Here is a 26,666-nt window from a genome sequence, read left to right on the forward strand (position 1 = left end):
CAAAACCTAACCTAACCTAACCTAATAACAGCAGATCATATCTGTGAGATCAAATTGGCCCTGTGGTCTGAACTTGTCAATGAGGGGGCATTTATATGAAAATCTGCTGCAGAAGAGTTGCAAATTCAGGTCATAGGGTGGGGCCGTTTTGGTCATAGGGTGGGGCCGTTTTGGTCATAGGGTGGAGCCGTTTTGGTTTGAGTGGGTCCGCTTTGGTGAGGGCCGTTTTCAACTGGGGCTGTTTTCTCCTGCTTCAGACCTTCCACTCCTTCACTGTGGGACGCAACAGTTCCTGTGGTAAATTTTCCTTGTAGGGCTAAAAAAAACATTAACAATATTGGCCTAAACATTTTGTATATACCTGTTTACAGATAGACAGATAGATAGAGACAGACAGACAGATAGATATGGATAGATAGATAGATAGAAATAGATACAGACAGATATAGATAGATAGACAGATAGACATAGATAGATTGATAGTGTGGACGGGGCTTAATAATTTCAATCCGGAGACTGACTAGCATCAAGCAATTTAATTACATATTTAAATGAGGGAACAACCCCATGGCTGCCAATGTTGATTGGCACTACAGGTAGTTACCCATTTGGTGACCTCTTCATTTCACTGTCTTCATCTCTGTCTCTTTCCCACCCTCTCCTCCAAACATTGTGGAGGAGGGATCAGTGTTGGTTAGGTATTGCATATGAAAAATGGATATTTGGTCACCTAGTCCCTGTTTGATGTTACAAAACGATTTTGTATGCACCTCATGGATGTGAAAGTAATTGAGTGGAGCTGCTGGGAAGAATTTTAAGGTAACCATCTCATAATATATGAATGTTACTGATTATCTGACTACTGTATATTTCTGCGTTTCTAATGCAGTGCATTTAAGATGTGATGAACCCCATAGGGGGGTATTGCCTGCAGAGATGTGGGCGATAATTAAAGGGTTTTAACGCCCCTTCAGTCATAAGCCAATCCCTTTCCACTCGTCAGCTGTCCCTGCTTTCCTGCTTTTTCCCTCATGCTTGCTGTCCCACCTCTCTATCTCCTCTCTTGCGCTACAAGGTATTTCTGGCCAAGTGCAGTCTTCTCTCTTCCTATTTCAATATATCATATTGAGATAAAAGGTAATAAGGCAACAAAGAGTTTAATATTAAGTTACTGCCGATGCATTTTTTCAGATATCTTGTGTCACAGAGGTTAATTACTCTAGAAATTGATGAAATAGAAGATCATTATTAGATTCGTTAAAGAAAGCATTGCCGGTTCTCTTTGTTAGATGTTAACATCTTCTAGTATGATTCACTGGACTTCATTTGAGCAGCTTCAGAGATCATGGATAAATGAAACTGCCAGCTGACATGCTGGTCTTCTGTGCTATGTTGCCAGCTATGTTTTACAGATTGCTAACGTTTATTACTCTTTTATACTCCACGTTCGTTCATTAAATACTGTACTGTAGTATTCTATATAAATTGTTTTCTACCACATATTAGCTTTCCACATAATATGATGAGATATTTGCTTCACCACCACTGAAAAGTTCTGCCAGTCACATTCCACCTGACACAAGCTCCAGGTTCTGGGTGATTCATTCATAAAGATACATGGGCTTACTACAGGAAACTGCCAAATGTCTCCATATACTCCAATATTTTTTCGCACTTTCTACTTGCCCAACTGTACATACCTGTAGATATGACACCATACCTGTAAAGCATGCAGTCATCACCGACCCTAAGGGAGGACTGTTTGGTGGAAGTGGGAGGAGGGGGAGCCTGGGAGTTGCTGTTGGTGATACCACTCCGCAGGGAAGACAAGTCATTACCCTCAGACCTGTGGTACAATAAAGGTAGGGAGATATATGCTGATAAGACAGTGGCTCAATAATGTGTCAGATTGTGTCACTATGAGGGAAAGCACCAATATTTTCCAACAAATTAAAACATGCAGCTAAGGATGACAGGTTGTTACCCTCGACTTGTGGCATGATAGTGGGTGGAGAGATAAATGGAGAGCAGGCAGTGGTGCAGTAGTATGTCAGTGTGTATGACTGAAATAGAAAGCAGACCACCAGATTATATTTGCAGAGAAGACAGGTTGTTATCCTCAGACCTGTGGCACGATAAAAGGTGAAGAAATGGAAATGAGAGACAAGTTCAGTAAGTGTAAGTGTATACTGGAAAAGTTTGATAGATAAAAGAAATTAGCACACTCAGGAGGTAGTACATCCTCATCATCCTCACCACTGACATCATCAAAATTATCATCATCATCATCATCTTCATCATCATCACCATCCTCATCATTACTATGATGACTTTTTTCCTCATCTAAATATGGGGTGGTGTAGAATAAAAGAGAGAGAGAGAGAGAGAAAAAAAAATGTAAAAGTTGGGAGAACTAACAACAGAATACCCAGTGAGATGGTTCAAAGAATCATTCTCAACTCATTCACACTGGTAGCATATTTTATTTTGGAGTGCTAAAGGTGTTGACCTTAAATTAACCCCTGAACCGCGGGGATGTCGGAAACACACCGTGCCCGTCCCGCGGAGATAATCGCGCTCCAACTGACTTTTTAAAAATATTTGCCAAAAATCAGTTATTAGTCCTAGAATATTATAATTACATATGCTTGTGGTACATACCTTCAGCTTTCTCCTGGGATGCTTGTTGAGCCTTCATCCTCTACCGTAGGATTTGTGGAGACTTCTGAAGTTGGGTAACGAAGTCTCTACTTTACACTTCCTGATATCCCGTAATATGGTTACCACTGTCTGATATTATCACTACAAACACTATTCTATGAATTTCAAGTAGTTTGGAATCCATATTAAAAAAAAAAAAAAAAAAAAAAAAAAAAAAAAAAAAACACACTGTGAAAGCAATGTAAATTATGAGCGTGTACGAGCTTTCCACCTGTGCTCATTCCGCGCTGGTATTCTGAGGCGGATTTATTATTCACAAACACACTCACACTTTATATTCCTAGAACTTTATACACTTCTTTATATATACAACATTTATCCAAAAGTTTCCTGCAGTACTAGTAGTTTATTTTCACTCCAAGCATTCACTTTTTCTTTCAGTAAACTAGCGTAAAGCGAAGCTTTCACTTTCTCTGTCATTACTCCAAGTATTTATACTCATATTCTTATATTACTAATTATTTATATTTCTATTTACATTTTCTGTTTTATTTACATTATTTACATTTCTGTTTTATTTACACTATGTTATGCACTGTCACTTGCAGTAACTTATAAAACTACAGTAGGCTCGCACAGTGCGCAAAAGATTGGGCGATCCACGACCTCGCGCACTGGGAATTCGCGTACTGGGAATACATAATCTTATGGGAATAATTACATATGGGTGGTACCCCCTCATACCTGGACATTTTTTGGCCCTTAGAGACATAATAAAGGTCATATTTCTCAGACATTGTACTAAAGCTATAGCTACAATAACAAAAATATGGGTAGTCACCTTAACAACAGTAGACAACAGGCCTGATGACCTTAAACAACAGGGGTTCCGAGGCGGGGCAACACTTACAGCGCCGCACTCCCCACCCACCTCCCACCACACCAACACTTCCCTCCACAGACTCCTCTTGAGCACCTTCCCCAGGAGCATCAAAGTCACTCACTTCGGCCATAAACCCTTCAAAGTCCAATGCTGACACTTCTGACATTGCATCCTCTTCATCCTCAACAGTAGAATGCCTGGGAAATTCTGCGCATCAACTTGACGACACGTGACGCGCTGTGTGAGGGGTGGTCGTGCACTAACAGAAAATGGCATTTTTGAGCCACTCCTTGCCTCTGCCTCGCGTTCTGTGCGGTAAACTCGCGCATTCAAGGATATTTGGTTATGATTTTTGGTTACTCGCGCACAATGCGAATCACGCACTGTGATGACGCGCACTGTGCGAACCTACTGTATATGCCATTAACGTATCTCACAGTTCGACATGGGAGTAAAAATAACCCATGACTATTAGAAATATGGTAACCAGCATGCAATGATATAGGACCGAGTTGGGGATGACTCAGCACTCTGAAATCCCTCATATGTTTGTGACCACCCACTCCAAGTTTCAGGTATCCACCTAATGATAATTATAAAATATGTCAAAAAAAGAGGGAGATAGGCCATGTGCAATTTGCCACAAGGGCATGGGAAGTAATTCCATCTCATGCAGTGTTTGTGATAAGTGGGTGCACAAGAGATGTAGTGGTATTAGGGGTAGATTGCGAGACAGTACTGATTTTTTGTGTGGGGTGTATTGGAGAGTGCAACTGGAAATTGTCAGGCGTGAAAGGACTAAACTTGCTGGCGAGTCTCTTGAGTGTGAGAAAGAGTTATTTGGGAGACATGTTATGTGCTGGAGGCAGGGCTGGAGCTAGCTCTGTGGCTAGGGTAAGGAGTGGTTGGAAAAACTTCACGGAGCTGTTGCCTCTCCTGACATTGAGAGGGCTCTCTCTACATGCTACGGAATTTTTGTATGCAGCATGTGTTAGGAGTGTAATGTTGTATGGTAGTGACACCTCGGCAATAAAGAGGATATTCCCAGGCTACAACTTAGAGAAGTGACAATGATTAGGTGGATGTGCGGTGTGTCCCTGAGTGTAAGGCCTCGACGGGCTAGATTTATGATGAAAGAGCTGAGAGATAGGATGGGACTGGAGTGTATTGGTGTTGTGATGAGGAGAGATAGACTGAGGTGCTTTGGGTATGTGGAGAGGGTGGGGGATGATAACTGGGTGCAGAAAGTGAGAAGCATTAATATTACAGGTGGGGTTGCGAGGGGCAGACCAAAAAAGACCTGGGACAAGGTCATTAAGTGTGATCTCAGGGTTAAAGGACTGAACAGGGAGGCTGCCAGAGATCAAGCAGCATGGAGTGCTGTCATTAAGTGACTAAGGCCAGCGCATGCAAATATGTTGGTGCCTTCAAAAATGAAATGAAAAAAATGAAAATAAAAACACTTTACTTACCACCTGTATGTGTCCTTTGTGGCAGGTGGGGCCTCCTCCTCACTCTCACTAGCCACATGCTTGTTAGAGCTGCGCCCCCACCCCAGACCCTTTCCCGGACACACCTCACTTGGACCTGTACATATACAAAACATCATTGGATTACACACAGTCGTCATTACAAGTCAGGGATATATTCCAAAAATATCACTAAAATTAGTCAGAGACCTCTCACAGTGATAGAGTTATGGATAAGTGAATGACAAAGCAAAACCCACACTAGTTCAAAACTGTAAACAGGCATAGATTGTTATATATCAGCAGTAGCAAAGCTATAGGGGTCCCCTAAACCCATGACTTGCAATTTGGTATGCTGAGAATTAAATGAGTAAGAACCATAAATATCAATATGGATGAGTTTGTAAAAAGTTGTGGATCAATCACAATATTGTAATGAAATAATTAAGTCACTTTAAGGCATACACATGAAGAATATAAATTTTTTTTTTTTTTTTTTTTTTTTTTTTTATAAAGTTTAGACTACTATATTGTAGCATTTACCAATCACTGTGAGATATTCTCTGTTCAGTTCAAGTTATGCTAAATTTGTGCAATTTAAGTCTTTATGAGTACTGGAAACTAGGACATTTAATAATTGTTATATGAGGAAAATTTTGAGTGAGTAACATATACAGTATGTTTGAGTAACATACACTCAACCCTCGGCTATCACTCCCAATTGGTCCTGCTATGGCTGCGCTATAGCCGAAACCGTGATAGCCGAATTGAAGAACTTATGGAAATAATTCTAATTGGTGCCATGACCTCAATCTTTACCCCTAAGATACCCATTTTGTACCACATATTACCATACAATAGTCCAAAAATGAGCATGTTTTATGATGTGATCATGATTCTTATAAATACCCCTCACAGTTGATTCACTGATGTTATATTTGTTCCCCACACTTCGCTTGGTCTCTCCATTGTCTATAAGTTTCACATTTCCAGTTTATCTGCATAACTTAGGTTCTTCCTTTTCTTTTATTTCCCTGCCAGGTGCCGCAGCATTATGTTGGGTGATGGTAGTGGGACAGGGAGGGGGTACGTTGGCCATGGTCATATCATAAAAAAGGTTATTGTTCATGCTGTCACTGTTCACGGTCTAAGGGTGTGCACTTGAATGGTTTGGTGGGCAGGAGACTTGGTCGGGCGGCGAATCAGCGCTTGGCTGGCGCTGATGTCACACGACCTATCACAGAGTGAAGCTTTTGTTGGCTGGGCGGAGCACCGGAGCCTGGTCTTCTTGAAAATTTCGAGCATGCTGCACTGCAGCAGGAAAGACCCATTAAACTATAGAGTATTATTTGTAAATTGTGTGAAAAATCAAAAGAAAGAGATTAGTTGCTCATTTTGAGTACTCGAGGCAATTTGGTTTCAAAGAAGGTACTTCATGTATCGCAAACTTGCTGAGTTTTTATGACAGGTTTAGTAATGTGGTACAGGGATGAGATTGGTGGATGGATTGTATTTATTTGAATTTCCGGGCAGTGTCTGATACAGTACCACATGAGAGGTTGATTTGGAAATTAGAAAATAATTGTGACATATGTAAATGGGAACTATGACCAGAGACAAGTTTTCAGCGGAAGAAAACGATAAGTGGAGTGCCTTAAGAAATGGTTTTGGCCCCCAGTATGTTCCTGATATATGTAAATGATATGCCCAGTGAAGTTCAGTCATATATAAATATATTTGTGATGATGCAAAAATCATGAAGAAAATTGTAAAAGAAAATTGCTGTACAGAGCTGCAGGAAGATTTAGATCAACTAAATAAATGGAGTCAGTTATGGATGACTGATTATAACACTCATAAGAGTAATGAAACTGAGATGGGCATAAGTAGGAGAAGACCAAACTGGGATTACAAAATGGGAAGCAAAGATATCACCAAAGCTACTCAAAGGAAAGATTTGGGTGCAATAAAATAGCCGGGATTATTGCCAGAGATGCATATAAATAAGATAACTAGTGGAGCATATAATGAACTGATGAACATAAGAACAGGATTTAATTATGAGTGAGGAAATGCTAGGTAAACTGATAATGACAATGGTAAGACTGAGACTGGAATATGCTGTTGTGGTGTGGTCTCTCCACTTAAAGAAACATATAAATAAATTAGAGAAAGTGCAAAGAGTGACTACAAAAATGATAACAAGCTTAAGGGATTTGAAGTATGAAGAGAGACTGGAAAAGCTGAAACTGACTACACTACTGGAACGAAGGCAAAAGAGGAGATATGATAATGATGTACAAGTGTAAGCACAATATAGAGACCATTTACGGAAAAGATTATACTGTATCATAAAGCATGAGGCCGGAACACGAGGACAGTGCTTTAAATAACAGATACCAACTTACTCGGGTGGTGTAAGAAAATATAGCATTCCAAACAGAAGTGCAACAAAATAAAATAGTTTGGATGAAAATGTGGTTTGTGCAAAGAATATCTATGCTTTCAAAACGAGGCTGGACAATTATATCACTAGTGGGGGGAAAACATCAGCTTAGTTCTAATACAATAGAAAACAAATAGTTAAATACATGCATACATATACATATGCCAAACTACCCCCACCCACCCCCACCCCAGTGGCCAGACACCTGGGTATCCCACTACAGGTATATGTTAGAGATGTGTTCCAAAATATCACACCTTTTTCTACTAATCTGGTGCTGTAAACTGAAGGAGTATCCACATAATCTTTTGAGACAGCAATAAACTTTGGGTGACAATATTTCTGTACCTTACAATGGAATTAACTTAAGAAAACATAAATAATGTACAAAGAAAGTGGTGCACCACAAGAACTTTCTTGTCCTTGTGTGCTATTTTGTAATTACCTCCAATCAACCCAAGGATTTCAACCTTTCTGGGCCATGTCTTTTCCACCCTAAATTTAGTGAATGATCTTATCTGTTACACAGTTTGTTTAATATATTTATTATTTTCTTTTTTTGCATTCAACAATCCCCCTTCTCTGGTTACTCTTCTTTTGCATTCTGTGTTCTTTCTTTCTTTTTTTTTTTTTAAACTTTGTTCATGCTTGCATGTGTCAGCCTTGTTCACTTGATGGTGATTGTCCATGCTAAATGACCTATGGTAGCATATACTATTCTCTTCCCACCTTTTTTCACTTTTTCTTTCCATATCTTATCTATCAATCTATCTATCCACTGCCAGACACCTTAACCCAGGAAAGGATGGCCACAAACAAATCGCCTCCATGACAGCCTGTCCCCCGCCATTTCATTGCCCTCCTTATCTTATTACTGCAATTTTATTTCAAGTTTTCATTTTTATTTCTCCTTTCAAATTTTACTCCATCACATTTAATTTGGATATGTTTAATGTTATCTGTGTGATTTTCCTATTTCATTTCCTCTCCCATTATTCCATAATTCTGTTATTCTTCTTCTTTGTTCAGTTTGTAAAAATAAATAGTTTTTATTCTCTTGCACCATGTTTATCTTCCCTATTTTTCAGTTCACTGTGTACTACTGTCTTGGTTGTAGGTGGGGGTGCCCATCACACCTACTTCTTCCTGTCATTCTTTTTCTGCATCTGCTCTTCTCTCACCCTATTTCTCCCATCCTTGCTGTCACTTTTTATTACTCTTCTTTCCATTTCTGGTGGGTCTACACCAAGTGACAAGCCAAATTATTTCACAAATACAACTCTAGGTGGTAACCATTTAACCAAATGTAGGGTGATGAGGAACCTACTATGTTGCCCCTGTTAACACAATGGTGAGACAGAAATGTGGCATCCATCTAGAAACCAAATCTTCACACTAATCCCTGCACCTCATGTGGTGAGGCACTGTCTTCCGCACAGAAACATTGGTTCACTACACTGGATGCCCTTGCAGGGGCAACTGCTTGCCTGTGGTTGATGGATCTTCTTGATCAGACAGACTGGGGTTACACAACAACAACAACCACTATTACTGTCTATGGCCTTGGATCATGAGGCTTTTGCCATTCCAACCTACAGAATTCCGTATCCATTTCACATAAACTCTCTATTGTACTTTATCCATCTTCGTTCCTCTTCATTTCTTAATCTTTTTCACTTACATTTACTACATTTTTCTTATTTCTTGCAATACACAATTTTATCTCCATTTTTATCTCCTTTTTTTTTTCCTCCTCCAAATTGCATCTTTCTTTTTTCAAGTAAAAACACCATCTCTTATATCTCTTTTGTTTCTCCTTTTTATCTGTATTTTTCATCAAGCTACTTCTTCTCTCTCTTAATCACTCATCCTTTACTTTCTTTCTCCTTCCCTTTCTCCTCTTTTCCTGAAGTCTACTTCTTTGCACCCTTTGCTTTTTTAAGTTTCTTCCGAAGTGCAGACATACCACGCCTTACAGTGTAGCCACGCCACCATGCTTGTATCTTGGCTGCGGCCCTATGTCTCTGCTCCTCTTCTGCTCGTTGCCGCTCTTCCTCTTCCTGTTCTTCCCGGTAGCGCAGTACCACCTCCCAGTATTCCTCACATCGCTCCATTATCTCTTCCAGTTCCTTCCTCCTGCTTTGTACCTCCTCCTCCCACCTGCCCACCTCCTCAGCTTTGTCTTGGGTATCCTGGGAGAACTTGTCCTCCCACTCAGTGATCTGGGCCTCCAAGTGGGCACATGATTCCTTGAGGAAGGCTGTGAGGGCATCATGTACCCTGAGTTCTTGTGGCATCTCTCGCCCCACCCTGGCAATGTCCCGACACACTTGCCTCTCCTCCTGCTCCATGTGGAAGTGCAGATTCTCCACCTGCACCTCTGCCAGCCTTTGCTCATACTGCTCCCTCTGTGGGTTAAGATGCTGTGCCTCTTTGATGGCCGCCAGCAACTCTGCAATTTCACAATCTTTATCTTGTACCAGCGCTTGTGTGTCCTCTCTCACTGATTGCAGAACCTGCTGAAGCCCCTGCAGACGCTGACTCTTTTCACGGTGTCGCGCCTTCCATTTCTGTCCTTGGAACAGTGCAATGAACTCTGCCTTCTTGCGCTGCTCTTCCTGCTCCATAGTCACACTCTGCTCCAAACGGGTGAAGGTGTAAGAGGTGGCCAGCTCTTGGGTAAGGTCTCCCAGCACCCCCTCAAGGTAGTCCAGGTCTTCATGTAGCTTCCGCAGAGTGAGACTGTGGGTCCTAGGGCCGCTGTCATCCTCACCACCAGGATCCTCCTCGTCCAGGCCAACCTGGAGGGGCTGGCTTGGCAGCAGTGACCGTACCACACAAACACTCAGCTGAGCTCGTTGGGTCAACTGGCTAAATCCTACTGCACTCCTTTTCTTAAGTTGCATCTCCTTCACTTTTGGTCACCCTCTCAATCTGAATCTTTTCCTTTTCCACCTAATTTACAACAATCCTAAGCTTGTTCAAAAGCATACAATCAATACATTACTATCACAAGCTCATCATATGGCATGCAGAATCAATTTATCACTATCACAAGCAATCAAAGTGCTAATAACAATTTTAACCACTCTCTCTCTTGTTTCAATATGGATGGGAGGAATTAAGATACTCTATTTCTCTCCTTCCCATAAGAACTCTAATGTTATGCACACTATACATTTATCCTCATACTACACAATCACTGTTTCTAATAATTGTCTGGTAATTATTCTTTTCATAAAACTCATCAAGAAGCAGTCAAAATTATTATTTATCTTCCACTGAGAGGAAAAACTATGAGCAGTTGATATGATGAGTGGTTTCCATGACAACAGGTAAACATTACTCTGGCAACAGCTGTACTTCAGAGAAAATGATGTTAGGGCAAGGGTAAACTTACATAATTCCATAAGAATCAATACATTACTGACTGTACAATATACTGTCCTGTATACTGATCTTACAAACAGAACCAATATATAATGTTCTCCAAAACAGATCTACAGTTAATGTTTCTTAAGAAAATAAGATGTGAAAAGTACAGTATCAGGCACTCCTTGTTTTTAAGTCAGGGATGTGTTCCAAAATATCACATCTTTCTCTAAACAGCTGAAACTGTAAATCAGGGAAAATGACAAATAAGCACCATAGGTAGCAATGGAACTTTTAACAAGCAGTTTGCTTATACATTTCAGTTCCCAAAATCTGAATTCCAGATTTCCAAAAATATACAGGGTAAGTTATCCAAAGGAATTTCAAAAGAGTAAGTTTATTGTGTTTTTTAAAGAGTATGTGCACTGAAAAAAAAAAAAAAAAAAGTCCAGGGGGTGTACTGGGTATGTATTAACAGGTCCCCTTAAGGCCACAGTAAGGGCACTGCCACCGTACAAGGGTCAAAGTTTTGCTATGTACTGTACTGACATTTCTCCCACCAGCATACAGTGATCATTAGCTAAGGTTGGAGGAGAATTCGCTGTGTTTGGGGGAATTTTTCCCTGCAGAGCTGATGATATCTTTGGCCAATCACAATGAAGGATGCATTTTTGCCTAGAAGCTTCAACCAAACATCATGTTTGAAGACACAGTGTCTCAGCTGACAAGAACTCAAAACAAAAACGGAGGACTGGCCTTCTCACACTGGAATGAAATGTATGAAATGTATGTCATTTTGGGAAGTACAGAGTGAGCAGAAAACATTACTCACTTTATTACCTGCACAACTACTACTACAGGCTGTGCAGCAGCACTGTAATGAACATTACTATTACTACATAATAATGTGTATTATTTTCAGTATACTATAGAGACTGAGTTCTATACTGTATAGCATTACAGCTATACAACACTACAATCGTACAACATTAATGTGCACTGTACATACCTAAACTGACTCTGCTGTATGCTGTACACTACAGTACATTACAATATATGAAGAGTAAAAGGCCCCTTGAACAGAAGTCCCTGTGATAAATGTCCCAGCTGGGAAAATATATTTGTGTATCATTTCCATTATTTGTTTAGCAGTAACCTATCCTAACCTAACATCCTAAAATAACCTGACCTAAGCCAACTGAACAATCTAACCTTACCTAACCAAACAACTTAGCCTTACCTAATCAAACAACTTAGCCTCACCTGACCAAATAACTTAGCCTTACCTGACCAATGGTGGTATTTGTACCCTCATCGCTAAGCTGGGGTATCACATCTAGGGGTATTGTACATCAGGGCATTACTGTACACTATACTGTATTGTACCCAGAATTGTTCAAGGATAATCATGTAGTGTCTTTTTAGGATGTCTTTATGTGTCATAAAATGCATTTACAGGTGTTATAAAGGGCTTATCGGTAATAGGAATAGCTAAAACAACGAAATCAGTAACTTCTGCAGAAGGTTTGGATTATTCACAGAATTCAATATTTGTGGGGTGTTCTGGTACATAACCCCCGTGAATATTGGGACCTGACTGTACTGGTGTTGTGATGAGGAGAGGCAGATTGAGATGGATTGGACATGTGGAGAGGATGGGTGATGACAAGTGGGTGCAGAAAGTGAGAAGTGTTAATGCTGGGGGTAGGGATGCATGAGGAAGACTGAAAAAGACCTGGGACAAGGTCACAGAGTGTGACCTCAGGGATAAGGGACTGAATAGTGTAGCTGCCTGAGACTGAGCAGCATGGAGCGCCACCATTAGGTGATCAAGGCCGGTGCATGCAAGCATGTTGGAGCCTTTATAAATGAAACACACAAAATTAATGTGAAAACTGTGAACGTCGGCGGTAGGGTTTCAAGAAGGTAACCGACAAAAACCTGGGACAGGGTCACAGAGTGTGACCTCAGGGATAAGGGACTAAATAGGGAGGCTCCCAGAGATATGGCAGCATGAAGAGCTGCTATTCGGTGACCAAGGCCGAAGCATGCAAGCATGTTTGGGCATTTATAAAAATGATATGATATGATACTCAGACTGAACGTGTTAAGCTGAACAAAACCAACTCAAATGAAATTCAGAAAGTTTTAAAGATATCCTCAGGTTGAAATGGTTATGAATGACATCATATGCACTACTCTGTATATTCCAGGCAGCAGATTCATACAGAAAATTATGATCAACTCCCAATAATAATTGTAATTTGTTTCTGCAGGAATGGCAAGGACAGTGCAAATGCTTTACATGTCTCTTGCTCTTGCAAAAACAGATCTTAGTTACAAGAGGAAAATTATCATGAATCACAACAGTTTGTTCAGCAAGAGGGACAAGGAAAAGAGAGTGCAAAATCTTCCTACATTTCTTCTTCTTCCTGCAACAAAAAACCTATGTACAAGATGGACACTGGTAATCAGGGTATTGATTAATTTAGGCCAAGCCCCACTAATTCATGCATTTTTTTTTTTTCTGTTATTTCCTTGGTAAATTACAGAAAAACTGTCTACAGCATTAAAGTTTCATTTTTACTTATAAAACTGATCTGCAGATTCTCCCATTTTACAGTACCAGTTTTTTTTTTTTTTCATGCGAGGAAGAAGGAACCAAAGGCCATGAGCCCGCAATAACAGTTCCCTCCAAGAAAAAAAACAAAATACAATAGAAAGCCAAATTCAAGATCAGATTATTTCAAGATGCCTGGACACACTGAGTTTGAAAGACTGGAGATCATAAGCAGCAGGAAATACAGACAGAGGGAGACAGTTCCAGAGCTGACCTATTGCATAAATGAAGGACTGGGAGTAACGGTTAACTCTTGAATTAGAGAGTTGGGCAGAAAAGGGATGAGAGTTTGCTGCTAGATGGGTGCTACGCGCCCGTCGTAGAGGTGGAGGAATGCATGCAGACAGTTCAGAGAAGTAGTGACCATTAAAGCAGCGATAGAAAAGAGATAAGGATGCAACAGTGCGGCAAAGAGACAGAGGTTGAAGGGAGTCAGTAAGGGGAGGAGAGTTAATAAGACAAAAAGCCTTTGACTCCACCCAATTGAGAAGAGCTGTATGTGGGGAGCCTCCCCACACATGAGAGTTGTACTCCACACAGGGGCGGATAAAACCCCTGTATAGAATCAACAATTGAGCAGGGGTAAAGAAAGAACGGAGTCGGCTTAGCACACCCAATCTCTTGGAAGCAGATTTTACAAGAGATGTAATATGATCTTTCCAAGATAAATCCTGAGTAAATGAAACCCCAAGCATGTTCAAGGATGATGCAGGATTAAGCTGAATATTAATAAACATTAGTGGGTATACCTGTGGAAGATTGTGTCGGGTTGATAGGCGTAAGAACTGAGTCTTAGATGCATTAAAAACAACCAGATTATTTTTACCACAGTCAGAGATACGAGCCAAGTCAGACATTAGGTGTGCCATAGCCTCACCCTTTGTTTGTTGAAGTAACTGCTGAGATGGGTGTTGCAGGAACCGAATGGAAAGGTGAAGAGTGGGGTCACCAGCGTATGAGTGGATAGGGTTAGATGTACAGTACAGCTTAGAACGTCACTGATGAATAAAAGGAAGAGAGTTGGTGATAGGACCGAGCCCTGAGGAACACCACTATTGATAGATCTAGGAGAAGAACAATGGCTGTCTACAACAGCGGCTATAGAACGACCAGAAAGGAAGCTAGCGATGAAGGCACAGATAGAAGGATAGAAACCGTAGGAGGGCAGTTTGGAAATTAAAGATTTATGTCAGACTCGACCAAAAGCCTTAGAGATGCCAAGTGCAATGGCAAAGCTTTCACCAAAGTCCTGGGAAGAGGATGACCAGGAGTCTGAAAGGTAGGTGAGAAGATTGCCAGTGGAGCGTCCCTGACGGAACCCGTACTGACGATCAGAAAGATGGTTGTGATAGGAAAGATGCCTTTAAATTTTTCTATTGAGAATTGACTTGAAAACTTTTGAAATACAGGATGTTAAGGCAATTGGACGATAATTGGAGGGTTGGGAGTGGTCACCCTTCTTTGGGACTGGCTGAATGAGAGCAAACTTCCAGCAAGAAGGAAAGGTACAAGTTGATAGACAAAGGCGAAAGAGTTTGCCTAGGCAGGGTGTAAGCACAGAAGCACAGTTCTTGAGAACAACAGGAGGGACTCTATCAGTCCCATATGCCTTGTTAGTACTGAGGCCAGTGATGGCAGAAAATACATCAACTGAAGAAATTTTAATATCAGCCATGAGGAAGTCAGAGGGGGGATGTGATGGAGGAACAGCACTGGAATCGTCTAAGGTGGAATTGGAGGAGAAAGTCTGTGCGAAGATATCTGCTTTATCAGTAGAAGAAATAGCTACAGAACCATCAGAGTAGAAAAGAGGAGGGAAGGATGATGAGGTAAAGTTGTTAGAATGGTCTTTGGCAAGGTGCCAGAAGGAGCAGGAAGAATTCGAGTTGGAGAGTTGAGAGCATTTAGTACGGATGAAATTATTTTTAGCAGGGCGAGGAACAGACTTAGCACAATTCCGGGCTGAAATGTAAAGATGATGTGATTCAGGGGTGGGTTGGCTCCGGTACCTTTTGTAGGCCCTCTCCTTGTTGCGGACAGCATTAGAACAAGCGTGATTAAATCAAGATTTTCTTGCGTTAGACAAAGGATACAAGAAAGGAATGTATGCTTCCATGCCCGAGAGAATAACCTCAGTAATGCGCAAGGCACACTCAGATGGCTCCCAGCCATGGAAGCAATAATCATTCCAGGGAAAATCAAAGAAGTACTGCCTGAAGGCCTCCCAATCCGTGGCTCCAAAATGCCACAGACGACGTTTTCCTGGAGGGTCCACAGGCCGTACCGGAGTGATAGGACAGGTTAAGGTGATAAGGTTGTGATCGGAGGAGCCCAACAGAGAGAAAAGATTAACAGTGTATGCAGAAGGGTTAGTTGTAAGGAAGAGGTCAGGTATGTTGGAGCTTTCTCCAAGGCGGTCTGGGATACGGGTAGGGTGCTGTACAAGCTGCTCAAGGTCATTAAGGATAGAAAAGATGCAGGCTTGTTCACCAGGTGGATCAGTGAAAGGAGAGGAGAGCCAAAGGTGGTGGTGAACATTGAAATCTCCTAAAATGGAGATTTCAGAGAAAGGAGAAATGGATAGAATGTGTTCCATCGTAGAAGTAAGATAGTCAAAGAATTTTTCATAGTCAGTAGAATTAGGGGATAAGTAAACAGCACAGATATATTTAGTCAGAGAATGACAGGAAAGCCGAAGCCAGAGTGTAGAGAATTCAGAAGAATCAAGTTCAGGAACACGAGAGCAAGGTAAGTCGTTGCGTATATATACAGAACAGCCACCTTTGGCTTTGAAATGAGTATAGAGAAAGTAGGGGGATACAGAAAAGGGTTTGTTGTCAGTTGCCTCAGACAGCTGAGTCTCAGTTAGAAAGAGAAGGTGAGGTTTAAAGAAGGAGAGGTGATGCTCAACAGAGCAAAAGTTAGAGGAAAGGCCGTGAATGTTGCAGAAATGAAGAAGAAGTGAGTCAGACAGTGGTTCCACGCAGCTCAAGTCGTCACCGGGAGAGGGACAGATTCTCATACTCATTCCTAGGTCTTTAGTAGAAAGGTTTCTAGGAAAGGGAAAGAAGTTGTATGCAGCCTTCATGGATTTGGAGAAACCATTTTGACAGGATGGATAGACAAGGAATGTGGAAAGCATTAAGAACATATGGAGTAAATGGGAAGTTGTTCAATGCCATGAAGAGTATGTATGAGGAAGTTAAGGCCATAGTGAATGTGGATAGTTACCTGAGTGAATTTTTCTATTTGCAGGTTGGATTGAAACAGGGATGTGTCATGTCTCCATGGCTGATCAATCTGTACATGGATGGGGTTATACAAGAGTTACAAGGTAGGGCAGTGGATGTTGAAGCAACCCTAATGAGAGAGGGCAGTGTTTGGAAAATCCCGGTATTGTTGTTGCAATTGCAGATGATACTGTATTGTTAAGTGAAGACAAAGGGGAACTGCATGGCTTGGTGAATGAGTTTGGGAGAGTGTGTAAGAAACGGAATCTAATGATGAATGTAGGGAAGAGTAAAGTTATAGTCCTCAAGAGCAATGAAGCCACTGAATGTACGATGAGGTTGGATGAGGTGGAAATGGAAAATGTTAATGCATTTAAGCACTATACTTGGGTAGTGTGATGAGTAAGGCTGGAAGTTTAGATGGTGAAGTGCTTGAATGGGTACAACAGGGAAGAAAGGTTGCAGGTTCTTTGAAAGCAGTGATAAGGCAAGGAAGTGAGCATGGAAATATAAAAGTCACTGCATGACAGTATTGTGATACCAACCCTGACATATGGAAATGAGGCTTGGACCTTGTTGGGGGGACACAAGTCAAGAGTGAGAGCAGTAGAAATGAGTTATTTGAGAGATGCATGTGGAGTTACATTGAGAGGCAGACTGACAAATAAGGAAGTGAAGGAGTGTTGTGGTTTGATGTGGATGTGACAGAAAGCGTTAAGAGACATACAGTGAGGTTATTTGGCCATGTGGAGAGGATAGACAGTGACAGACTAATGAGGAGAGTGTATGCAAGTGAGGTGGAGGGGGGGAGAGGGAGGGGGAGGCCGAAGATAGGATGGAGGAAAGGAGTGGAGAGGTATATGAGAGAGGGGTGTGTGAGCTGAGAGCAGAGCAGTGAAATGGCATTGGACAGGGTGACATGGAGGTGATCAGTTTTTGGCTACCCTTTACAGGATTAAGGCATCAGCCAACAGACAGACAGTGATAGACAGTTACATGGAAAAAGTTGTGCTATTTTAAAAGGCATCCTAGACACATAATACAGATTTACTGTATACCAATTAAATGAATGGTGGATATTAGTGCCCAAGGGGTAACATGTAAGTGTAGCATGCAGAAAGACTACTGGGCTTTAGTGAACTGACCAAGTCAATGATGAGAGTCAGGTGCATGCAAAAGAAAAGCATTACTTAGTACAAACCCTGTGCAGAGTTGTTAGTGATGGTAGCAGAGTGTGATGTGTCAGTGGTGTCATCCAGTGATGTATTGCCTGCCTCTGCTTGCTCTCCCGACCCTCGGCTGCTACCACTGCCACCCTTGGACACAAAACAAGATGCAGTTAGTCATTATTTAATGTGTACTCACCCTAATTTATTTGGAGTTTCATAAATTAACACCAATTTTTCACTTAAAGTTACTTATGATTTTATTATAAAGTTGATCTGATTTTTTTTCCCTTTAAACCAGAAACATGTCTCACTTAAAATTATACCACTTAAAGCAGAATTTTGCCAGCACATATCCTAGAGGTTAAGTGAGGCCTTTTTTTTTTTTTTTTTTTTTTTTTTTTTTTTGCTACCACTAGATTATTTCAATCAGCTTAAAAAAAATGTTTTGCAGAAAGAAGGTCAAAAAATTCTGTCCTAAGCTAATGAAACTGCCTAAAGGTAGGAAACACAAAATTCTAGGTTGTTAAAGTTCACTGGTGTCCAGTTTGATGTCAGTTTGGGGGTAACGGGGGCAACTTTTCCAAAATGACAGGCTCATAAGTAATTTTTCCCATAGGATTAGTTGTTTCTAAATTGTGAAATTCTCAAATCACAGCATGTGCCCAGTGTCATAAGACTGCGATTTAGGCCATTCCACTGTAGCATAAAAAAGTACGTGGTAAAGTCTTACAGCTACCTGTAATCATGATTTACCAGATCCCCTAATTTACAGTACCAGGTGCATAGCACATTTATGACATTTGGAACACACTTCTGACTTATAATAAGGGCTACCAGTATCATTACCTTTTCCATCCTGGTTCATCCATCATCTAATCCTGTACTGCCCAACAAGAAACAGAGGGATTCAAAGACAGGTAACTCATTTATGGTGAGCATGATGAGTTGTTTGCTTGTGTGGCATTTTGTAACCCCAAAAAACCATAACCACCCCTCAAATTAAAATTCTTACCAGTTTAGACCACACCCACTTCCAGTGTCTTAACCCACTAGACCACCAAACACTTACTTGATGGTTATGTATTACCCAATGAACATGCATATACAGCAGGTCCTTGTTATATGATGAACTGGCATGCAATGAAGTGCTTATATGACGAAAAAGTTAGGACCTTTTATTTTTTTTATATATACGACAGAATTTTTACTTATGTGATGATTATGGTCTTATATGAAGCCTCACTGGTTGGTATACAATTGCTGTTTTCACTTATACAATCACCCTCGTGCAAATTTATGGTCATTTGCTTGTTCAATGATGGCCTTTCCACTTGTCACCACTGCGTGTGTTAGTGTCAGTGATGGAACAATAGTGTGGTGTTCGAGTTCAAGCAGCAAGTGAAGTGCAGTGAAGTGAAGTAAAAACCACCTTATGTGAAGAAAAAACTTGTTTTCAGGTAGATGACCCTTGGCCAAAAATGTATCCCTACTGAACACATGTTATAACTGATTTGATATATGATAAATCATCATGCAATGGATTTTCTCAAACACATCCTCATCATAAAACAAGAGCATGATGTATTATCAGTCTTTCTGTGTCTGAGTAGCATTTCTAACTAATAACAAATTCTGTGGTGAGTCCTAAACAACTGTAACCTAAGCAAATCACACAACCACCAGACCTCCAGTTTAGTACTGCCAAATCAGCAGAAAGAACATACCTTGGCTTTCTGTGGCTTATGTGCATCCTTGTGAGCTACCACCTCTATCAGTTCACAGTTGCTACCTGAAAAAAATATATATATATTCAATATACAGGCATACCCCGGTTTAACGATCTAATTGGTTGGGTAAAACCCCATCGTTAGGCTGGATACCGTATACTGAGGTACTTTTAACATGTATTTCAATGTGGACCGTTTACTAGCCTTGGGTTTCCCCCCAAACCAAGTCCAAAACCCACCCAGATGAGCCCCAAAACAGGTTTAAAGGCAATCAAAATGGCCTAACAGCTGTCAAGGAAGCTAACCTATGCCTAACACCTGTAAATAACTCACCAACAAATATAATCTGAATATCGTCAAATATAAGTCTGGTAAAATCAAGCTTCGTAAACTGTACCCCAAAATGACAATGTTCACCCCATCTGTGGCTAAAACACATTAAATAAAGTCGAAAAGCAGTTTATAAATCAACCTAAACACACAATTTTTGTCTAAAATATCATCAAAATCAGTAAGAAAAATCAAAACCCGTTGTTAAACCGGGGTTTGGCCATCGTTAGGAGGGGTATGGTGCAATTTCTACCCCCATCGTTAAGCCGGGGTACCGCATGTAGGGGTATCGTATATTGAGGTATTACTGTATACTGTATACAGTATTTATATATATATACACAGTACTACTGTAATAATCCCTTGAGTTCACTGACATACTCCATTTGACTTTACTCCTTGTACCTGCAAACAGTTTTGTTAACTTTGGAGAAACCATTTGTAGCGACGGGGTTAGAATTTATCTCTGTTAGTACCTTCATAACATGAGTTCTCTCCCTAAGCTGAGAAAAATCATCTGCAGCTAGAAAAAAAAAAATGAAAATATAAGAGCAAAATGAGGCGTTCACATCCCCACAATCAGTCACAAGAAAGTGGCATATCATTTCTATACAATAAACTTTTGCCCCTGGTTTAGAAACATCAGAATGGCCATTTCTTGCTATTTTTTTCTAATAAAAATTTACATACATTATCATCGTTATTTTATGTATGAAATCATTCAATGTGTAATTATTTGACAACGATCTTGGGTGCACAGGCCTCCTCGGGGAAAATTAGTCTTTTCTGTATTTTTTGGTCACTCTGTGGGCTCTAAACTGTGTGGAACAGCACAATAAAATACAGGAATTATGAGGCCATCCTGAAATTGTTAGCCTCTTGGCTGCAGCATACCTTTCAGATGTCTCTTTGTTAGCCTGCTGCTTCCAAAATCTTGTCTAATTTTTCAAATCTTTACATTTCCTTATGATGTTATGCCCATGTTTATGCTTAATAAATGGCAATACATGGGGTGATGCAGCTTTTGTACCATGCGGTGATGGTGAAGGCTATGCACCACCCACCTTGAGACTAATCAGTGAAAATATACTCTGATGGTAAAAGTGTCTACAACTCACTTCTTTGCCAGAATGAGAGAACTTAGTCTTTAAATTTGCTTCATTTTTCAATGGGAAGACCATACTTGTGTATGGATTTTTAATAATGTGTGGCTGGATTCTCTTTGAACTTTCTTGAAGTGATATATTCAGTCTTTTCCAGATCTCCTGCACCACAGATGTACCATCTGGTAGGCTTGCTGCAGCCTATGGGTTCAATAAGAGATTGCATGTATATGTGCGTGTGTGTGTGTGTGTGTGTGTGTGTGTGTATGTATGTGTATGCCTCACCCTGACTGGAGGTCTTACTGCCATTGGTCCATCCTCCAAATGCCTGCCACACTCGCTCCAGGATAGACCCACCAGCTGTCCCATCCTCAGTCTTCTTCACCACACCAGACACCTGTACCAAAAATTATTATGAGTAGCACTCAAAGTGTGGCAGGTAACAGCCAAGCCGATTTTACCCTCTTTGATGTGGTATGTAACTGAAAAGCCTTAAGCCTCCAGTCACCTCTTGAGGACTGAACCTAAGGAAAGCCTTCTCAATGAGTGAGGCATTCTGACCACTAGCCAGGTAACAACTGTGGAGCATATACTGTCTGTCACCACCAATATGCATCTATTATCAGTGATTCTGCATTTATCAGCAGCATTGCTGACTTTCAACCCCTTCAATATAGAAATGTCTTTCATATTCTAATCTTAACATCACAATATACAGTAATATTCGTACTATCCGGACACCCTCTTTCCGGACACCCCTCTTACCTGACATTGTGGGCCTGGACCTTCGGAACCCAAAAATGGCCAAAAAGAGAAAAAAAAAAAATCTGAATTTTTTCCCACCCGTAATTTGAAATTGCAGCGCGGTGCTGAACAGCTGTTTACACCAAGGTCCTTTCACCCCTTCCTTCCTCCTCACTCCCGCCTCCTCTGTCAGGGTTGCCATTTGGTATTTTTCATTAACAAATGTGGACCAATTTGGTAATGAAAAATTCATTTGGTCATGAATCAGAATAACGCATTACGAAACAGACCACAGGATGTGAGGTACAATATGGAGGAGAAGTGTTTGTTTATCCAGAAAAGCCAGCAGATGGCATGCAGACAGCTGGCCAGCCACCTGCCATTTTGAATCTGGTTCATTGCCAGCCACATGCCTTCATGTGACTGACTCGCATTGTCCAGCCCGACATTTGTAGTAATGGCGGGAAGTCTATTTTTGCCTTGGAATCATACAGCTGATTTGCATGTTGGGAAGTTCGATTCATAGATTTCGCATTCGATAAAAATAAGCATTTTCTGGGTTGACCTCGCATTGTAGGTGATTTGCACCATGTGAGTTCACATTGTGCAGGGGTGCACTGTATGATCTAGACTGTTCAACATTGTTTGATATCAAGAAGTCATGCAACAAGCTTACACAGTCCAGAATGGACTTCAGCGAAGGCACATGTAGGGGCAACAGGAAGGTAATGGCCCAGGCTCAGCACGCCATTATCGATCAGTCGACACTGATGTGGTTTTGCCACCAACGTGGTGCCGATGTGCTAGTGAATGGGAACGAGGTGAAGGCTGCTGCCGAGAAGTTTGCAAGCCTGCACAATGAGCTTAAATTCAAGGCATCCAAGAGATTGCTCTTCCGCTTCAAGCTTCGCCATGGACTTACTAGCCGTAAGACACACGGCAAGGCCTTGGACACAGCAGAAGAGGAAGTACAGTAATCCCTCCAAGATCTGACGTAATAGAGCCAAAGGCATGTCCGGGACTTGGGAAAATGCCCCCTGGACAGGTACTTATGGACCCGAACTCAACCTAACTTTGAAAACCACCTAACTAACTCCCTACTGGACCTTCACAGCACCAATTTAAGACCCTATTCACACAAATAAAGGACAGAAACCATGAAATAAATGAAAAGGAACCTAAGAATGAGGAATTAAAAGTGAGTATGGACTTGAAACTCACCAGTGTCACACTTTGCATGCTGAATTCTAATTTCTTAACACTGCACATTCTTTTTTTACTTGCACTGCACTTGAAGCTCACCTGTGTTGCACTCTTCAATTAACCCTTGGCACTCTGAATTCTAACTTCTTAACAATGTACATTCTGCTCTTAACACTGCACAACACTGTAAATTCCCATGTGGTCTAGTGGCGAGTTTTTGCTGCTTATTCACTGTCAGAGTCAAAGAGTAGGTGTTGCAGGTGGCTGAGGGGTGCGTCACTGGGACACGGTGATAGGCTACCCACTGCAGATGACTCTGAAGATAGTTGCAAACTCACATCCAGTGGAGACTCCACCGTGGCCGATGTGCTGGGCTGTGGCTTGGAGGTGGAAGGCATGTCTTGGTGACACATTGGAGTGGAGCCAGGGCTGGGCATGGCGGGGGTCATGGGCCTGAAGAAAGTGTCAATGGTTGATTGACATAAGGAACAGCAATTCTGGCAAGTGATGATGCGCTGCCTAAAAGAGCACACTTCCTCCACAAGTCCCATGGACCCCATCTCTCTGTCGCAGTCTGGGTGTTCAAGGTTGCCCATAACAAACTCGACATGCTCCTGGAGTGCGCTCAGCTTGGAGATGGCTGGAGTGGTGGCACGCTGAGAGGAGTCCACATCATCCTTGCTGTCCTCATCGGAATCTTCCAGCTGGATACTTATGCCTGCAACTGAAGATGAGATCTCGATATCAGACAAGATCTGATACCCAGGATCACTCTCGTCATCATCCAACCACTCACACACTTTGTACACATCCACCTCATCACCAGCCGCACGAAGACGCACATGGAAGTCATCCACGTCAAAACCTAGAAAGTTGTGCACCACATCGGCTCCGAGAAGCAGATGACACCAACCACTTTCCAGAGTCTTGACAAAGACTTCCCTCCATGCACTAGCCCAGTTGCAGATGGCTGATTTGAGGCTGTAGTGGTGATGGTTTTCCACAGGCCTAGCATGTCCCGTCCCTCCCTGAGCTCGTCCTCATCCTCGAGAACAACCATCACCTCGTCCAGGAACTTCCGACGGTACAGCCTCTTCGTTGCCATGATCGCTCTTTGGTCCATTGGTTGGATGAGAGCAGTAGATTTAGATGGCAAAAACAAGCACCTAATGTGGCCATTCTCAGCCACTAACTCCTTGTCGGATGGATGTGCAGGTGCACTGTCCAAGAGAAGGAGAGCCTTTACCTGGTCATGTGGGATTCCCAGTGTCTTCGTCTGATACTGGATGACCTCCTTGACGAAGTGCTGGTGAAACCAGTCTTTGAAGATCTTGGCTGTGAACCAAGCCTTCACAGAATGGTACCAAGCAACAGAAAGGACATCCATCAACCCATGAAGGCACCGAGGCTGCTTTGCATGGCCAACAACAATGGGCTTGAGCTGGTCAATGCCGTCAGCATTGGCACAACACAAAGCAGATATCCGCTGCTTGGAGAACTTGCATGTAAGTATACGCTTCTCTGTCTCCTCTGCTAGGGTGTTCATGGGCAGCGAGTGATAGAAAAGACCAGTTTCGTCAATGTTACAGACTTAACCGAGAGTGAGGCCCTCCCTGTTGATCAAGCCCTTCACCTTCTGCCGAAACTCTTCTACTCCATCCTCGTTGGCATCCAAAGCTTCGCCATGGGCCTTATGGTTGGTAAGTCCATGCCGTAACTTGAAAGCGAAGAGCCACTCTTCAGATGCCTTAAAGTCTGAGGTGTCGTATAGCCTTATGGACTTCTCAGCAGCAGCCTTCAGCTCTGTACCATGCACCAACACACCAGCGGCAAGTTGTTGACAATACCAAATCAGAGTGGAGCAGTCGATTTCTGCAAACCTGGGAGGGTACATAAACTTCCTCTGCACATTGCTTTTTATCTCCGATGCGAAGTCAGCCATGTACTGGATGAGTTTGTCCAGGGATTTCTTGACATCGAACAAGGTACAGCGGGCCAGACTGAATTCTCGGAGGATGTGGGAGGTTGATCATCTTGTGTCCACCTTCTCCAATATCTCCCTCATTTCCTCTTGTCGGGTGGCGGGTCCATTGTCACACACACGAGTAAGAGGCAGCTGAGGAACAGCAGGTAGGGCACACTACAAAAGCAAGCACATGGGCAGCCATAGCGATAAGCATGCAGTCACGACGGTAGGTAGGTGGGAAACGGGGAGGAGGCAGGGGCACTCTGCTGGACAGAGGAACTATGCGCCAAAACACAGCTGTTTGTCGCCATGGGGGAAGTTCAAAGTAGGGTTGAAAACATGTCTCCCCCCCCCCCAGTTTTTGGCCATTCTTGGTTTCTGAAGACCTGAGCCCAAAATGTCCAGGACTTGGGGTGTCTGGGACTAGGACGTCCAGGTTTTAAAGGTTTTACTGTAGACCCATTTTGCCAGAAAGTGCAGCGCCTGATCAAGGATGAGGCTTAATCAAGTCTATAACACTGACAAAACTGCACACCAACACCCTGGCTGAGGATAGGGAGAAGACTGTGCCCAGTCGGAAGTTGTCCAAACAATGTGCTTCTGTTTTGTGCTGTGCCAATGCTAACGGGACGCACCGTCTCAAACCCGCTGTTGTCGGGCATGCAAAATAACCACGTTGTCTCCATGGGTTGATGGATAGCCTGTCTGTTGTGTGGTACCATTCTTTGAAGGCCTGGTTTACCACTAAGATCTTCAGAGATTGGTTCCACAGATATTTTGTCAAGGAAGTTATCCATTATCAAATGAAGGTCCTTGGTATCGCTCACGACCAGGTGAAGGCACTCATGCTTGTGGACAATGCTTCCACGCATCCGTCTGAGAAGGATTTGCTTGCTGATGATAGCATTAGGTGCATGTTTCTGCCACCTGATACAACTGCTCTGATTCAGCCAATGGACCAGGGTGTTATTGTGGCTGCCAAGGGACTAAACTGGTGGAGGTTCCTCAGTGAGGTGATGGTGGTGCTGGAGGACAAGGACGGGGCTGAGGACACATGCGGGGAGCAGACCTTGCAGAATCTTCGGCATTATGACCTGAAGTCTACAGTATTCAACTGGGCAAACACGTGGAAAGAAGTCTCCGTGATAACCCTCGAAAGCAGCTGGTCTGATGAGGAGATAGACGCTGCTGTCTCTGCAGGGCCGACAGAGGAAAGCAAAGAGGACAAGGACCCTGACTCTGGCCATCCCCCCACTCCATCACTCCCTCGTCTTGGTGCGCTGTGGACCAGCACTGGGCAGGTGCTAGAGTATGCTGAGCACCCTCATTGCGACAGGCAGCTGGTGCCACTCAAGCTGGCCATGGATCTGCGGGCAGTCAGGGACGCTGTCATCCACCGACAAAATTGCCACACCTATCGTCAGACGAAGATCGACTCCTTCAATCCCCCCACCCCTATGAGTGCCAGCCTCTTCTCCCCTCCATGACGAGCAGCACCCACTTGACCCCAGTCTTCACTCTTGGACCCACAACTGAGCACATTGACAGCCACTGAGTCATCATTAGATATATCCTTGCGGCTGTCTTCAGAGTCCTGAGGTGGGTAGGGCTCAATCACATCCCCACACTTCCCCACTCATCAGCCAGCTTCAGCAGGTGGAGAGGGAGGAATAGGAGGAGTTCTCTGACCTTTGGTAGGTGGCTGTGTTCGCTGCTAGACCACATGGGATACCTGTGCACCTA

General features: G+C 42.4%; 2 protein-coding genes across 2 annotated transcripts in view; both read right to left on the reverse strand.

Annotated features, from left to right (window-relative positions):
• unc79 (UNC-79 domain-containing protein) overlaps positions 1-26,666 on the reverse strand; it is a 384,753-nt gene that overhangs the window by 70,337 nt on the left and 287,750 nt on the right. Inside the window, 6 exon segments of the mRNA XM_080272838.1 lie at positions 1,721-1,846; positions 5,017-5,131; positions 17,883-17,997; positions 19,575-19,639; positions 21,296-21,389; positions 24,034-24,048. Coding sequence (XP_080128964.1) covers positions 1,721-1,846; positions 5,017-5,131; positions 17,883-17,997; positions 19,575-19,639; positions 21,296-21,389; positions 24,034-24,048 — 530 coding nt within the window.
• Positions 9,373-10,365, reverse strand: LOC145400240 (dynein regulatory complex protein 9). Its single transcript, XM_080272751.1, has one exon. The coding sequence runs from the start codon at positions 10,363-10,365 to the stop codon at positions 9,373-9,375; it is 993 nt and encodes a 330-aa protein (XP_080128877.1).

This window comes from Coenobita brevimanus, chromosome 51, assembly GCF_032717465.1.
Source record: "Coenobita brevimanus isolate Jiangsu-jjx chromosome 51, ASM3271746v2, whole genome shotgun sequence".
NCBI lineage: Eukaryota > Metazoa > Arthropoda > Malacostraca > Decapoda > Coenobitidae > Coenobita > Coenobita brevimanus.

Coding starts and splice junctions, on each gene's coding strand:
- LOC145400240 (XM_080272751.1), bottom strand. CDS start 10,365: ATGCAACTTAAGAAAAGGAGTGCAGTAGGATTTAGCCAGTTGACCCAA.